Genomic DNA, 15,723 nt, shown 5'->3' with positions numbered 1-15,723 from the left:
TAATAGCATTCTGTACCCAAATCAGGTGATATTGCACCCTGTGGTAAACAAAAATGTTCCAGACTTTGTATGTCTTGTCTTGTGTAAAACTTCTCCCAAATGCCACTGGTCCTATGAGTCCTATGAGTTGACCTACCAATTTTACTGCAACATCCCCAATGAAATCTCAATAAAATTCCCCAAACAAGCCAGCAGCATTGTCAAGGGATATTAGCTAAGTTTCATTGGTAGCAGTAAAGTACATTAAGTGAGCTGTGTTGCGATACAGCAGAGTTAAAGTTCAGTAGTCGACTTTCATGCTGGTTAGTTGTAGGGTCTTGTTGTTTTGGCCTGCTGTTAGCATGAATGTTGCAGTATTGATGTTATAGGTTAAATTAGGACTGTCCTAATGACCGATTCTCATTTAATTGCCTTTACAAATTGAATGATAATCAGAGAATCTGCAGGTCATTATGAACGTCATTATGAATGTTCAGTAGTCTGTAGTTCAGTAGTCATATTGGGGAGCTGTTAGCATTCAACTGTGCACCACTTTCATGAGTGCATGTGTGTTTGTAGTTTGTAGCACTTTTGTATACTACTATATACAGTAAATTAGGTTTATATGTAGTGTAAGATTGCAGAGAGCTAACAGGCTATACTAATACTCTTCAGAGTTAGGCTTTACTGAAGGAGTCACTGAAAAAAAGTTAAGAATCTGCCAGTCGAATGTCTGTTAGGTCTAGATAGGGCTGGTTTGAGCAGCACCAGGATGTACAGTGTGCCAGTGTAACACATAAATTCCCATAGAAGAGCTTGTGGAAACTGGAGATGGAAAAATCAATCCTATCCAAAAACCAAAAACCTATGTAAAATATCAGATGATTTTCATCTCTAATGAGTGATCGGCGAGCAGCCAATATTTCTCTAACTTAGCTGACCTTGAGAGCTGATTAGATCAAATTCGCGAGTTAAGCATCACAGCAGCTCTGTGCAAGGTTTCTCAGTCACAGGATGCTGCAGTAGGGCTGGGCGATATGGTAAAAATACTAAATCCCAATATTTAAAGACATTTTCACAGGACACTATATTTATCATGATACATGTAATCACTGACTAAATACATCAGTAGCCACAGAGTCTTAAAAACGATTGTTTAGGTACTCTCACAGACTGAGTACAGTGATTAATACTCAACATCTGCTGCACATCTAATTAAACCAGTCTAATCACACTGTTTCTAATGAAACCTGCAGCTGATCAGTGTTCATTAAGCACTTACACTTACTCTAAAAAAACAAATGCATCTCATGCATCGTCCATCACATAGCCCTTACAGTACAGTGAGTGTCAGAACACAGCAGAGCTAGCAAACACTGTTTACCACACAAAACAGCCAGGAAACAGTACAAGCCACATTTGACCACGACCAAAAGAACAGCAGCAACTAGGCATGTCCCGATCAAGGTTTTTTTAACCCCCCCGATCTGATCCGATCCTCTTAATGCTAACTATCGGCCGATACCGATCGGATTAGCTGTGCTAATCCATGCTAGTAAACAGCAGTAAAATCACTATTTTAGTAGTAAAGCTCTGAGCAAAATCTAAGCTAAAGTTTTTCCTCTTCTACAAACTGTGCGTTCCGCCTTAAATAATGCAGCAGTTACACTCTGCTGTTGAAATGCACTCAATGGAACTGCGGCACTATTTAAGGTGGAATGCAGAGTTTGTCTAAGAAGCTCACTTGAGCTTTTGTTTTGGCTACTAACTGTTAACATTGCCACACTTCTCAGTTCAAATAAAGCTCTGTTTAGTTTTTCTCACCTGAATAAGGTCCCAGATGAACTCTGTCTGGGGTAGCTTTCCAAAAAATAAGAAGTTAACCTGCAGCAGCTAAGGATTGTGTCTATTAATATCGCCTAGAGGATGCTAGATGGCACCTAAGGATCGGAAGTGGATCGGAACCTTAAAAGCCGATACCCGATCCATAACAAATGCCGGATCCCGAGTCACTGGATCGGATCGGGACATCCCTAGCAGCATTTGACTTTTTTTGAACCCAAAAACTAAAGTACATTTCATCCTGTGAGAAAACAGGAGCATTTCGGAAGCCCTACACGATTATGCCTTATAAGTCTGTCTGGAAAGGTTAAACATACAGTCCCACACTCGCAGGGCGCCGCATGGGGGGGGGGGGGGGGGGGGATGTTAGGATGATTTTAAGGGCCTGTGACTTACAGGGGCCCTGAAAAATGTATTAATTAGGATTTTTTGCAGAAATGCCCAGTGTAGTATCCTTTCATGGAGCCCAAAATCTCTGACAGCACGCCTGCACTGGTGGTCAGTATTGGCAATTGGCGTATCGAGCTGAAAGATGATCAGCGATTGGTATCGTCCCCCAAAACACTGACCAGTCCAGCTCAAATAATGACAGTGGTAAATGGATAGTTGAAAGATAGACACAACCTCCTAGTATTTTATATATATATATATACTGTATTGAGACACCCACTATTAAAATTTATTTTTTGCTATTAATGTATTTTTTGTCTATAGTGGGCAAGCTGGTGAAGCCCAAGAGCTTTCTATCTATTCTACATTACATACAAAGGGTAGAAAAGTTATTCCACTAGCATAATTACTTTTTGTGTATTGTTAGCAGTCAGTGTAGATGCCTTGTTTAATGTGTACATAGTGAATGTCCTCAGACCAGTTTTGCAGTTTTCCCTTTGTGGTGGTTCATCTTACCTTTTTGCCAAAAGAGAAAGAGCGCATTCCAGACCAGCTTATAAAGGCGGCTTGTATTCTTGACAGTTGTGTACATAGAGAGATATGAGTCACTGTGGCACTGGACTATCCAGATTCTGAGCATACCGCATGCTGTGTGAATGAGGGCCGACTGTTAAATGCGCACCGTCACTTACAGCAGTGTACAAAATGAGAAATTGACTGTGCTTTGTGTGAAGCACAGGTTAAGGATAAGTAAAGTGGCAGAAAGCCAGGCCATTAAATCTGACATAAAAAAGCATTTTGTCTGCAGTTTGCAGACACTCCTTTTGTAAAATAATCGAAGAAAGTGTGCGCTAGTGTAGTCTGGTTAGGGTTGCCATGCTCACGCCCCTGGTTGCTCCACTCTGCTCTGGCTATCCTTATTGTTAATATTAGTCAGATGTGCTTTTCTCTGATAAACCTTTTAGAGTTCAAGTAAAAATAATACGAAAACAACAGTGCAAGTGTTTCTGACATTTGACAAACTTGTATGTTTTTTCATATTAAATTGTAATTTAATATGTGTGTTCCATATTTATGTCACATTTTATTAATATTGTATGTTATCTATTGTCATTTTCAGTGGTTTTATCATTTTACTTTTGTATGTTTACTATGTATGTTTAAATGCTGGCTCTCCATCAGAATATGTGACTGCACACATAGTAGAAATCTCAGAAACTACCCACTGAGCTCACGGAATTTGACGGTCACCGATTACGGTCTAACTGACACTCTGAGGGTGAAGGCCGACACACGTGTACAGCCAGCCATCGCCTCTTTTTCCAAACTGCGGCCGATGCAACATCACCAGGCAACCAATGCTCTCTGAGAAAAGTGCTGCGAAGTTTGTCTCCAGTGCGATTGCACTGGAGTGATGTGAGGAGATAGTGACATCCACCCACCCTGGAGCGAGCAAAGCCAATTGTGCTCTCGGGGCCTCATGACCGGCATGACCGGGATTCGAACTAGCGATCCCCTGCTCATAGTGACAGCGCCTTATTCTGCTGGATCACTCGGGACAGATATTTTGACAAAACTCGTTTCAGTGGAAAATAATGAAACATGTAAGAAGAGGCAGTTAAAGTAGGGATGGACCATAAATCAGACTCTATATTAGTAGCAATTCAAAATATATTTATGTTTTCATATGTTTATATACCACATCAGCAGATACACACCTTTGGTAATTATTGGCATCGGCACAGAATTGCTAGAATTTCAGTAGTTTCAAGGTAAGAATGTAATGGGATGTGGATTCTGTATCTGTAAGCTCAAGCTGATTGGTGTCTGACTTTGGCAGGTGCAAATGACACACAGGAGCTAGAAGATCTGCCTGCTTCTTTAAGATCAGCTGTGTGGGACAATTTTGGGGTCTCGGCAATGGTGAGCGAGCAGTGTATCGGACGAGGATGGTGCATTTTTTTAACGTTGTATCAAACTGTCTCTACTGTCAAAGGAAACCTTGAAATTGAGCATTGCTGTGATGATTTGATTGCATTCGGTGATAAGAGCGTTAGTGAGATCAGGATGTTGGAGGATCACCACACCACCTCATCCCCAACTTCCCAACTCATCCCAAAAGTATTGGATGGAGCATCATTCATCATTCCAGAGAACGCAGTTCCACTGCTCCACAGCTCAATGCTGGGGCCTTATATCCCTTTAATGCCTGGAATTAGGCATGGTGCCAATAGGTTCTTGCTCCAGAGAGTCCTGTCACTTTCCTATCACATCCTTTCACATGTGTCAATAATGAGTGCAGCTTAAAAAAGCTGAATGCATTCATTAGAAGGGGTGTCCACAAACATCTGGACATTTGGAGTGGCAATGTTATATTAATGGCTCTTGACTTCTAAGGATTAAACCATCAGGGGGATACCCAACCCACGTGGTGTAATGTTTTGGTTTCTCTGCCTGATGAACTTCAATCTCAGAATCTCAGACTGACTATTGTCCCCTAAAGAGGACAATCAGAGAACAGGAACTGTACAGATTGCACTTATCAGGTGCTTGTGACACAGTTGCTTCATGCCCTGGTAATTACTGATGAGAAACATAGGCTTTATTACCAGCGCTCCACCCGAGACACTCTGACAGTCATAAACGGCAGATGGTTGCTTATCTATGCGTGGAATTGGATTGTTTTTTTATGGGTCAAGGCAAAACATCTCATTGTCTGAGAGCGTGAAGAGGTTGGAAAAAATATGCGGTGAACAAAAAAAAATAAATGTTGTTGTCTACTCAGCTTCGTAATAACGTAATAGCCCAGATTTAGTGTGTTTGTGTCTCGTGAATGTGTCATGGCCGGCGAGACGATGTTTACGCTTGTGTGTTTGTGCAACTGCTTAATCTGATCGAGTTTAGTGACTCTTGTCACTCACATTAACAGTGCTTTGCTTTTTCCCACAGCTATGAAGTCCGGTGGAACCCAGCTGAAACTCATCATGACATTCCAGAACTACGGACAAGCACTCTTCAAGCCGATGAAGTAAGTGGAATCCCAGATTTATCATCCACGACACATGCAGATTAGGGGAATCTCAGGTCTCCCCAGCAGATGGGGAGTGCGAAAAGCACCATAATCCTGCTTTATATGCACGCCAGAGCAAAGAACCCCAAAAACTCTTAAGCTTGATCCTGAGCATATCCAAAACTCTGAGCCCATTTCTGAAAGCAGTACACACCTAATGTGAATACACACTTCTGTTCCTTTTACAAGACACCCACCAAAGCTTCATTGACGAACGTATTACGTTTAAGCCCTCACAAAAAAAAAAGGGGGGGGGGAGCAGTTCCGTCTCAGATCTTTTTTTCCTGCACTGAAAAATATCTCCTTGCTTCTGGCACAAGCAGCAGCCTCTGTGTTTGAGCCCAGCTCGCTGTGTTTAGATGTGCCGGAGCATTCGTATGATCTTTCCTGGTGGGTAATGATCAGTCTGTTTTTAATTAACATCGCCGGGCCTACATGTTAATTAAAATGAGAGAGGAGCCGCCAGGAGCTCTTGGGGATGATGCCAACGGAAGCAGTAGCAGCACATAAAAATCCTCGCTGACTGAGTCAGTCCACACCACTCCCACGGATGAGAACGAGCTGCCACCTTGCTCGCTCGTGATCAAATAATTGCTTGGAGATGCTTGATTTCCTTTGCCCTGAGACTGCCGAGCGCCCTTTTCCTTATTTGATTGCACCTCATCACCGCCACTGGACCATCAAAGCTGCGTTTTTTTTCTGACATTGTGGGGGTAGAGGAGCTGATAACTGTTGCGCTAACAAATTCAGTTCAGTTCATTTAGCTTCCAGCGTTGGAAGCTCTAAAGAAACGCTTCAGTAAGTGCTGTGAATTATCTAGCAAATCTCAAAAGGAGCAGATACATAACGAAGCAGCGGTTATGCTTTTATATGCACAAGTTCCAGAACTGAGGAACTTGTTTTTCCTGGGTGAAATGTCAGTTTTACCATTCAAGCACTTTCAGAACTAAAGTTCTTCTCCTAACAAAGAACCTACAGAAAGATTGCTGAACAAAAAAACTTTTTTAACATTGGCCAAAACTGGCCCCTGGGTGCCTTTGTGCCCTGATGTCTGGGTGGACACCATTAGGTCCACCACAAGACAACTTTTGCAGGCCTTTATAGTTAAAGTTGTGCCTTGTTCTATGACAGTAGAACCGATTTTTTTTTTTACATATATTTTTGTTGTCACAGAATGAAAATCTAATCAAAATGTAACTCATTATGCAATGACCTATATCATTAATTATGTAATTACATTTAAATATTATAATTTAATGACAGTGGACAGGCAGTGGACGTCTCGTTTCTCATCAGATGTTTAAATAATAAAGATAAACAACCACTCATGCAAAAAGACATACACTATATGTCCTAATGTTTGTGGACACCCGTTGCTGAAGCAGATGTGAAAGTGCACACACACACACAGATTGTCTGGTCCCTGTGGAGAAGCACTGCCATTAGGATAGGACTCTCCGGAGCAGATAAACATGAACCTATTGGCACCATGCCTAATGCCAGGCGTGGGCTAGAGGAGTATAAAGCCCCCCAGCATTGAGCTATAGAGCATTGGAACTGTGGAACTGCGCTCCATCTAATACTTTGGGATTTTGAGCTGGGGAGTTGAGGATGAGGTGGGGTGGTGATCATCCAACAACATCCTGACCTCACTAAGACAGTAGAGACAGTTACTCCAGCAAAAGCAGGAGCCCCAAGTCACCCATAACAAACAATGGGCTTCTAAGGGCTGATAAACCTCTCACTTGAATATCATTCCACAGATTCGTCTAGCATCTAGCAAGCATTCTTCAGTCCACTGTTCAGTTATGTGTCTGTACAGTCTGGTAACAGCAAGCATGGGATGCAGCTCAATACCATGAAAGTAAACATCACTGAAAATTCACATCAGAGTCTCTTTGAATTCAGTTCCAATAAGTCTTGTTCATTCCAGTTGGGAAATGTGTGCGCTTGTATCTGTACCACATGCCTCCAGGCTCTGCATTCTGATCTCCCACCTATGAGAACTCAAGCAACACAGCACTGCACCTGGAAATTCAAAACACGTTCAGTGAACTCATATCACCATGCTATTCGTGTCTGGTTCAGCCCATTTCTTACACTTAGCCTGGAGTGCTAAAGCTAATATTATTATTGCACATGGTTTAAAGGTGTGTTTATGGCAGATTCTTATCAAAGTATGTCTCCGGGCAGACACACCACACTGCAAGGCTTAGGGATAGGTTGGTGAAAAAAGACACAATTTCCCCTGAAACCGTATTAAATTTGTTTTTTCCCCAAAATTCTGGATCTGGATTCTGGAAGATAGATTTTTTTTACAGCTAAACTAGACTGCGAAAGAAACTTTGCAAACTATTTATTCAGATCCATGTTATGTGTGCTGTATCGGGCTAGGATTGTATTGTTAGTTGAGGTAACCTGGCCTTAGCATGTGTTCGTTCGTGCCAGACTTGCTGCTTCTCTCTGTGTAAATTCAGAGTCACATTTGATCTCCTGTGGCTTTCCGTGGTCTCCATATGGCCTTAAGTTCCCACTTCCCGTACTTGCCATGTCAAATTTAAACCCCTTAGCAGAGTTTTGTGATTTGTGAGAATTGCGATGTCATGACATTTTATAAAATTGTGAAGCAAAAGCGGCAACAATTTTGTATTGTCAAAATTTTGTATCTATAAAAAATATGTAGCAGAAACGCTGCATTTATTCGTCATTAATTTTTCTAATATTAAATAAATACTGAGTCTCCAAATAGCGGTCAGTGACAATTCATCATCGATTGGGTGGGAGTAGGATCTCATAAATGCTTGTGTTTTCATCCTGTTTCATCCAGAACCATAGATTCACAAACACGTCAGATATTCAATGCTGATGCCTTGAAGTATGCATATGAGATTCCCATCTGCAAGTGTTTGGAATGCATCGCTAGCAAGATGCCCGGTTCAATAGGGGTTAATATTTATTGCAATATTAGCTTCTGCAATACTGAAATTGTACGAGGGAGCAATATGCAAGCAGACTGTCTAACTGATCGTATATTTTTTACTGTGGGCAGTGAGCATCTTGAACGCTTATATGAGCCAGAGTGTTTCTGTGAGTGTTTCAATGAATCAATAAAAATAATAGATTGCCACAATGAATTGAACCGTTGTGATATTGCACTGCAACAACTTGGCAATATACATCGTGGAGATGTGACAGTACAACACGAAGAACGGGCAATCTGTGAAGTATGATATCTCATGTTGCAGACATGGTTCTTTTACTTCAGATGCAGGTTCTGTATCTCTCAGCTTGTCAACAAATGCACACTTGTAGCTGTCCATCAGGGGGAGCTCAAAGCGTGATTTGTATTTATTGCATTGGTGTAAAAAAAAGTTAATTACACTACACAACTGTAGGGGGAGCCCAGAAACATAAAATATCAATTTCTTGCATAATGCTGCTTTAATTAACATTTTGTAGTAATTTTTGTAATTTTAGCTTAGAACAGCAGCTTCAAAATCATTTTAATGGTACACTGACTTGTAATAGAGTAAAATTGGTGTCTTTGTAATTGCCACTACAGGCTGGAACACTGCGTAACGCGAGTCAAATTTGTGTAAAACCCTGTAATATTACCCTACCTTGTCAGTGGACATGCTTATTTAACTTCAGATGCAGGATCAATATCTCTCAGCTTAATAAATTTCATAAATGCATGTTTGTAGCTGTAGCCATCAGGGGAGCTCAAAGCGTGATTTGTGTTTATATTGATGATGTAAAAAAGTAAATTACACTCCACAACTGTAGGGGGAGCCCAGGAGCAAAGAACAGCATTTCTCTCATGTAGTAATTTTACCTTCAATTAAAAAAAATTCATAAATGCATTTTTGTGGCTGTCTGTCAGGGGGAGCTTTTGGAGATTTTAGGGCAGTGGTGTAAAGGTGAATTACACACAAACTGTGTAACAAACATTCTTGCATAATGCTGCTTTAATGCTGTACTGTATGCGCACCATCAGGCAAAGATCGCTGTTGTGAAACATACAGAGTACATATCTTGGCATGTATTGTGTATCACAAGAGCATCCATGGTTTTATTTTTTTTGCAGTCCCAGTGCAGTAGACCCGTCTTAAACCAAGCAGTATAATCTCAATGTGGAATCTGATCACGCAGGCCCTGAAAACTAGAACCATAGGCAGTTCATGTACAGTGGAGGCTACAGAGCCTGGGGGATAACAGTTACTGTTTTAAGGCCAGCGAAGTGCTGAGCGGCAGTCGCTGGGCAAGGAGGGCGTGTGCGCTGAGGTGCAGTAGCGGCGCTCTGCAGCACTTTAATCAAACGTGTGATACTAAATTACACGTCTGAGCTTTAAGCTGACTCCTTTCCAGAGCTGAGCTTATAATCGAGTCTGAGAATGCAATCACGCACAGCCCAGGACACACTGGAGACGAGAGAAGAAGAAAAAAAAAGCCTCGGTCTCAGGTTACATGTTGCAAATTCACACAAGGAGAGCGCACACTTGCTAGGAAAGCGGAACGGACGCGGTGCAACGGGGACATGAAGGCAATTATATCAGTAGTGCTCCTGCTTTTCCAGTGGTCACTGCTACTCACTGCTACTACTATCAGGTCACCGCTACTTACATGGCTCAATAAGATGTGTTTATCCTCATAAAGGAAACGGCTGCTCTGTGTGTATTTAACACATTGCAGACGTGCACTCACCTGGAGTGACAGATTAAAAAGAGACGCTTGTCTGCCAGCTTGCACAAGAATTCCATATGATTTCTGAGCAACACACAAACACACAGTGTTTCCACAGTGATTCATATTATGCATGGTTGAGTTATTACACCTTCTAGGTGTGAAGTAAACAGTGTTTATGAAGATTCGGCCAGCAGAATCTGGCAAAGCACAGGGTTTGGCTCCTTCAATAACAGCATTATGCAATATTATGAAAGCAAATACAGCAATAAAACAGATATTACAGTCTAGAGTCTCACAGTAGCAGTGCTATATGGACGCCAGTGACCTTCTTTTTTTATTAGCATGTATAATAATAAGGTGCTTCAAAGGTTTCTTTGAGCGATGCCATAGAAGAACCACTTTTGGTTCTATAAAGAAGCATTTTTGTGAAAGAGATCAAGTGAAGGTTCTTTAGAGCTTTTTAAAAGGTTCTTCCCAGTCACATGGTGAATGAAGTTTACTATCCTACTCATAGTGTGAAAATGCAGACCTGTTCGGTCATTCTGTATCACAATCTTTTGCTTCTTTTTGATTGGATAAACTCTTTGCCCAGTCTGAACCAATCTTTAGCCAATCAGATCGCTCCATGCAAGCACTGACAAAGTATTACAGGATTCCAAGAGATTAAATGTTGCTTTGCAACATAGCGACATACGCCACAGTGTGTGACTGTTATGAAATGAAAGGATTCTTCAAGTGTTTTGAGAGTTTTTCTGAAAATATTACTGAAAATATGTTGTACAATCCTTTCTCGTGTAAGAGCTTTCTTTCTTTTTACTGTTTTCCATATTTTAGATAGAGATGATACTGAACACACTACACTATGACATGTAACACATATGCAAAAAAAGCAAGTCTTAAATTACAATGAACTTTCCATTTTTTAAATTCTTCAAACCACACTCTTGCTAATCTCGTATGCTCTTTGCTGATAAACCTGGGATGCTTTCCCAGGTTTTCAGCTCCCAGCTTTTGGGGGAAGGCATGGCTTAAAAGTATAGCACATGTATTCTTTCAGTCAGCTTAATGAAGCTCTTCACATGCTGTTAAAAAAAGATACAACTTAACACTTAACACTTTAGATCAAGAGCAATGTGCCATGCCCCGTGAACACAAGCAGATGAAAAAGAAAGAAGAAAAAAAAACTGATTCTTTGAGCACTTAGCGAAAAAAAAAGTGAGTTGTCATATTTCTTTTAGCAGCTGAGAATCATCGACTCAGACACTGTGACAGTGTTTAAAAAGCCCCAAACATTACTGAGCAAGCCGTTCCTCCTGGAGGTGTTTCGGGCGGTGGTGAAGGAGTTTGATGAGATGTTTCAGCTCAGAGCTCAATGAGCCCTAAAAACAAGCAAATAAACTACAGCAGCGATCGTGACAACTCCAATCGTTGGACAGCCAGTAATTTGTAAACATGTAAAATCCAACTGGAAACACTTGAAATGACATGATTAATCACTTAATGCAGATGCTGACGATCAGCCAAGACATGTTTTTGAAGTAAGCCATTTTTGAGAAGTAGCTTCTTTAGTTTAGAACACGAGACGCTAGGCTAAAATTGCTAACAAACTTTAAACTTAGACTGTCACTAATCTCATCGCCATAAAACCCCCTTCCGGAACACCTTGGTCTGGATGTGGTTTAGAGCAGCGTTTCTCAACCCTGGTGTACAGGGACTCGACAAGCTGTGTGTGTATGTGTGCATTTGCACATCTGTGTCAGCAATGGGTGTGATTTAACCACCTAACGCAGAAAGGCATATCGCACACTAAGGCGCATTGTTCAGTAACTACCGGGACTTCTGTACTAACTAGTGGGGCTATTTCTCTGCGTTCATTAGAAAGGGTGTCCATAAATTTGTGGACACACAGTGTAGCTTTTGTTGGATTTTTGGCGTGTATTTGCGTGTATTGAAATTAGATTAGAGGTGCCGGCCCAGGTCCAGCATTTGCTAGCAACGTAAGCCTGGCATCTCCCGTTGTAAACTGAAGAAGCACTCGTCAGATATCAAACGTGGCTTGGTTGATCGACTGCATCTGGGTAAGTGATATCAATCGATTCCTGGAAAGTCTGGTGTTTCTCTTATTTTTGGGCTGAAATGTCCATTCATCCTGAAATGTTCACCTAAAGCAAGGACAGCTGACGCTTTCACATAGCATGGGAAAGAAAAGTGAGATGTAACGCTCCGACATGACAGCAACGATGTAATCCAGCAGGTGTATCCAAACAGTCGGGTAGTGCTGACTGTCGTGGCGCATTAGAAGGAGTGCCGCTGCAGCAGCCGTGCACGGTGTTCACACTGCAGGGAGCCGTGCATCGCTTTATTGTGATGGATGAATGAAGTCTACAGGTACTTCTGATTCCCAGGCTTCTGCTCCATCCCTCTCTCGCGCTCGCTCTCCCTCTCTCACTCTCTCACTCTTCCGCTCAGAGCTCAGAGCAGAGGCGCTGCTTTTCTTTAGTTGTTAAAAGGGCAGAGTAATTCCTGGAATCCAGGCAGATATTGTAGAGGCCTCTCTCTCTCTCTCTCTCTCTCTCTCTCTCTCTCTCTCTCTCTCTCTCTCTCCCCCTCTCTCTCTCTCTCGCTCGCTCTGCTCCTGTGCAGCCACACAGTGCATCAAAGCCTCTTTTGATGTGCTGCTGCTGCTTTGAGCTAGATGCAAATCTGTCTGCAGGCATGTAGAGGGGAAACAACTCTAACGCCTGCTGCAGAGGGCCACTCACTGTGAGGAAGGAAGGAAGGAGAGAGAGAGAGAGAGAGAGAGAGAGAGAGAGAGAGAGAGAGCACCGCTCAATGGTTCATTGCTGTACCTACACCTAGATTCCACACTTGTGTTCAGACAGCCCCCGCCCCCCCCGCCGTTTTCTTTCACTTTCCCTCTATCTCTCTCTTCTTTTCCATTTCTGTCTCTCTCTCTCTCTCTCTCTCTCTGTCTTACTGTCTCTGTGGGAATAAAAGTGTTCTATTCTCCTTCCCTCACTATTTAAAGGTCTGATGTTGGGACACCCCATGTCATCAGAGAGTAAGCGAGCGGAGCAAAAGCTGCTCACCGAAGGATTTAACTATTGCCCACACACAACACTGCTGAGTCCACAAGTACCAGAGTGAATAGAAGGCTCTAGAAATGGTTAGGCTATATGTGTGTGTGTGTGTGTGTGCGTTTGTAGGATGCCGTCAAACACAATATAAGCCTAAAAAAAATCACAGCTAGAGCTTTGGGGTTTAACAGTACAGAAAGGTCAACGGTTGGGTTCCCACCACGGTTTAAGCAGTCTAATGTAAATGTTAGCATGTAGCACACACACACATACACACACACACACACTCTACAGCTGTCTGAACAACGGCAACACACTGTCCATGTTCGATCCATCATGAGTTCACCAGAATGTGGGTGAGATACGTGATGTTTATTCTTAGGCAGGCAAGTGCAGCAAGTGATGACGAATGAAACCGAATGTATGTAAGGGAGGTCGTGAGGGAGCGAGAGAGACGGCAAACTACTGTTACCATAGAGATGCGCGTAAATCCACTACAATTCCCACAATACTGTGCAAATTTGGTTCTGTGTTACGTTCAGCAGTCTCCATCCACCACGCGGATGCTTCGCCCACAGCTTACTGCATAGCAACGATTCTCTGTACGGCTGCGGACGCAGAACTGTGGCTTCTCTGCAAGTGAAAGACCTTTAGGTGCTTGCTGTGCCCTACAAAATGGAAGCTGTATTCAGTGTGTTGCATGCATTGTACATGCACGTGTGTGTGTTCGTGATGCTGTGTGGACCTAATGCTGGCAGTGTTCCGTTACTCATGAGCTCAAGAGCTTGGATGATGCTCAGTGCTTCAAATCAACTGCCAAGCTAATTGGACGTGTCTCTACAGAGACCAAAAAAAAATCCCTCCCTGTTCACATGCAGCAGAAACTCTTGCGCATCCTTAAGCACACACAGCCAAGTTTGAGCTTTTCCCTCCTTTGATCTTGTGAGTTTTTTTTTTCTTCTTAACTCTCGGTTTGAATGACTGCGCTGCTACCAGAAATTAGGCCTTTGATTCAATCCGTCACAATAGCAGAAGTGAGCCTTCTTCCCTGAAGCTGTAGATTCAGATTCAGCAGCCGGCTTTATCGACCCGGGACTTTAGCATGCTTAAGGAATTGTCTTTGATTGCACACTAGCAGTTACAACTGACAGCTGACGCACATCTGTTTATGTGTTCTTTTACATAGACAAACAAAATACGGACAAAAGTATTGGAACATCTGCTCATTCATTGTTGTTGTTTCTTTTTTTTTTTCAAAAGCAAGGTTATTTAAAAAAAGAGTTGATCCTGCTTTTGTTGGAGTGTTGTTCTATACTTTCAGGGAAGCCTTTCTACTAGATTGTGAAGCATTGTGCTGTGAGGATTTGATTGCATTATGTGACAAGTCCATAGGTGAGGTCAGGATGTTGGATGATCACCACCCCACCTTATCCCAAAAGGATTGAATGGAGCACCATCCTTCCATCATTCCGGAGAACACAGTTCCACTGCTTAATGCTGGGTGGCTTTATACCCCTCCAGCCCATGTCTGGCATTAGGCATGGTGCCAATAGGTTAATGTTTATCTGCTTCAGAGAGTCCTATTCTGTTGGCGGGACCAATAGAAATTCCGTAAAATGACTTCCATTGAAAGTGCTAAAGTTTATAGTAGAAAGTTCCTTCAGGACATAGAAGGTTTTTGTGTGACAGCAACAATATAGAAGTCTATATAAACGAAGCACAATGGCGTCTTTATTGTTGGATGCGCTGTAGTGGTTTCATAAGGGCTTTTTACTTGTTTCATCGCATTAAAAGGAGGAGAGTAAAATGAAAAAGCATGAACAGCCTCATTTGTATGGCATTGTATGAGATTATTACTCATTATTCAACTTAGAAAGTGACAAGTGGGCTGACATACAAGCCCCTACCTGAGGTGAGGGCTAGAAATAAGTAAAGTGGGTCAGCAATCATTTTTCTCTACTTGTTTACCGCAGAGTTCTGGTGTTAAATATCTAAAAATAATGGGGATTATTGGTCCTATTGCCGTCTATGTGACCGCCCCATCTTCCTTCTAACATACACACACACACAAACACACACACGTGACAGTCGTCTTGGCGTGAGATTACTTCAATCATCGCCCATATCCAATTCAATCACCCTGCTACGCAGCTCTAGTATTAAACCAATACCTTTTCCTTTGTACAAAGAAGACAGTAAATCATGCTGCCTTCACCCAGCCCTGCTCTGTAAACTCTGCAGCAGGGACTGAAGATAGCAACACCTCCATGAGCTCTACTGTAGCTGACAGTGTGTCAGTGCTTGCTTCTTAAAAAGAGCTGGACTGTGGCCCACTCGCCGTTTTTACACTGAGCCTCGTGCTCTTTCCTGCAGGCCGCCTCCATGCCACACACAAGCTTCTGCAGGCTAGTAGGAGCAAAGGCATCGTCGGACACCAGATTCGGAATCAACGTCTGTGGGGAGGTTATGAAACATGGGCTTCCATGTCTTAATGCAGACTGGATGCGAGCTAGACATTTTACTGATGCTGGTTTGGAATGTGTCTGTTCACAGCGTACAATAAGTTCACCACATTTTTTACCTTCAGCTGCCCTGATGGGTTTAACCTTTAGAAGTTGAGGAGCTGTTGTTGTCATTTTGTACACCTTCTTCTTCTTCTTTACTTTGAATGTTGCAGTT

At 42.3% G+C, this 15,723-nt stretch overlaps 1 protein-coding gene across 1 annotated transcript in view; it reads left to right on the top strand.

Moving 5' to 3' along the window:
* Positions 1-15,723, top strand: part of fam20ca (FAM20C golgi associated secretory pathway kinase a) — a 69,654-nt gene that overhangs the window by 6,069 nt on the left and 47,862 nt on the right. Inside the window, exon 3 of the mRNA XM_072694139.1 lies at positions 5,161-5,239. Within this exon, the coding sequence (XP_072550240.1) occupies positions 5,161-5,239 (79 nt within the window). The remainder of the gene's footprint in view (positions 1-5,160; positions 5,240-15,723) is intronic.

This window comes from Salminus brasiliensis, chromosome 12 (genome assembly GCF_030463535.1).
Source record: "Salminus brasiliensis chromosome 12, fSalBra1.hap2, whole genome shotgun sequence".
In the NCBI taxonomy this organism is placed as follows: domain Eukaryota; kingdom Metazoa; phylum Chordata; class Actinopteri; order Characiformes; family Bryconidae; genus Salminus; species Salminus brasiliensis.
This window is presented reverse-complemented; position numbering and strand designations above follow the sequence as displayed.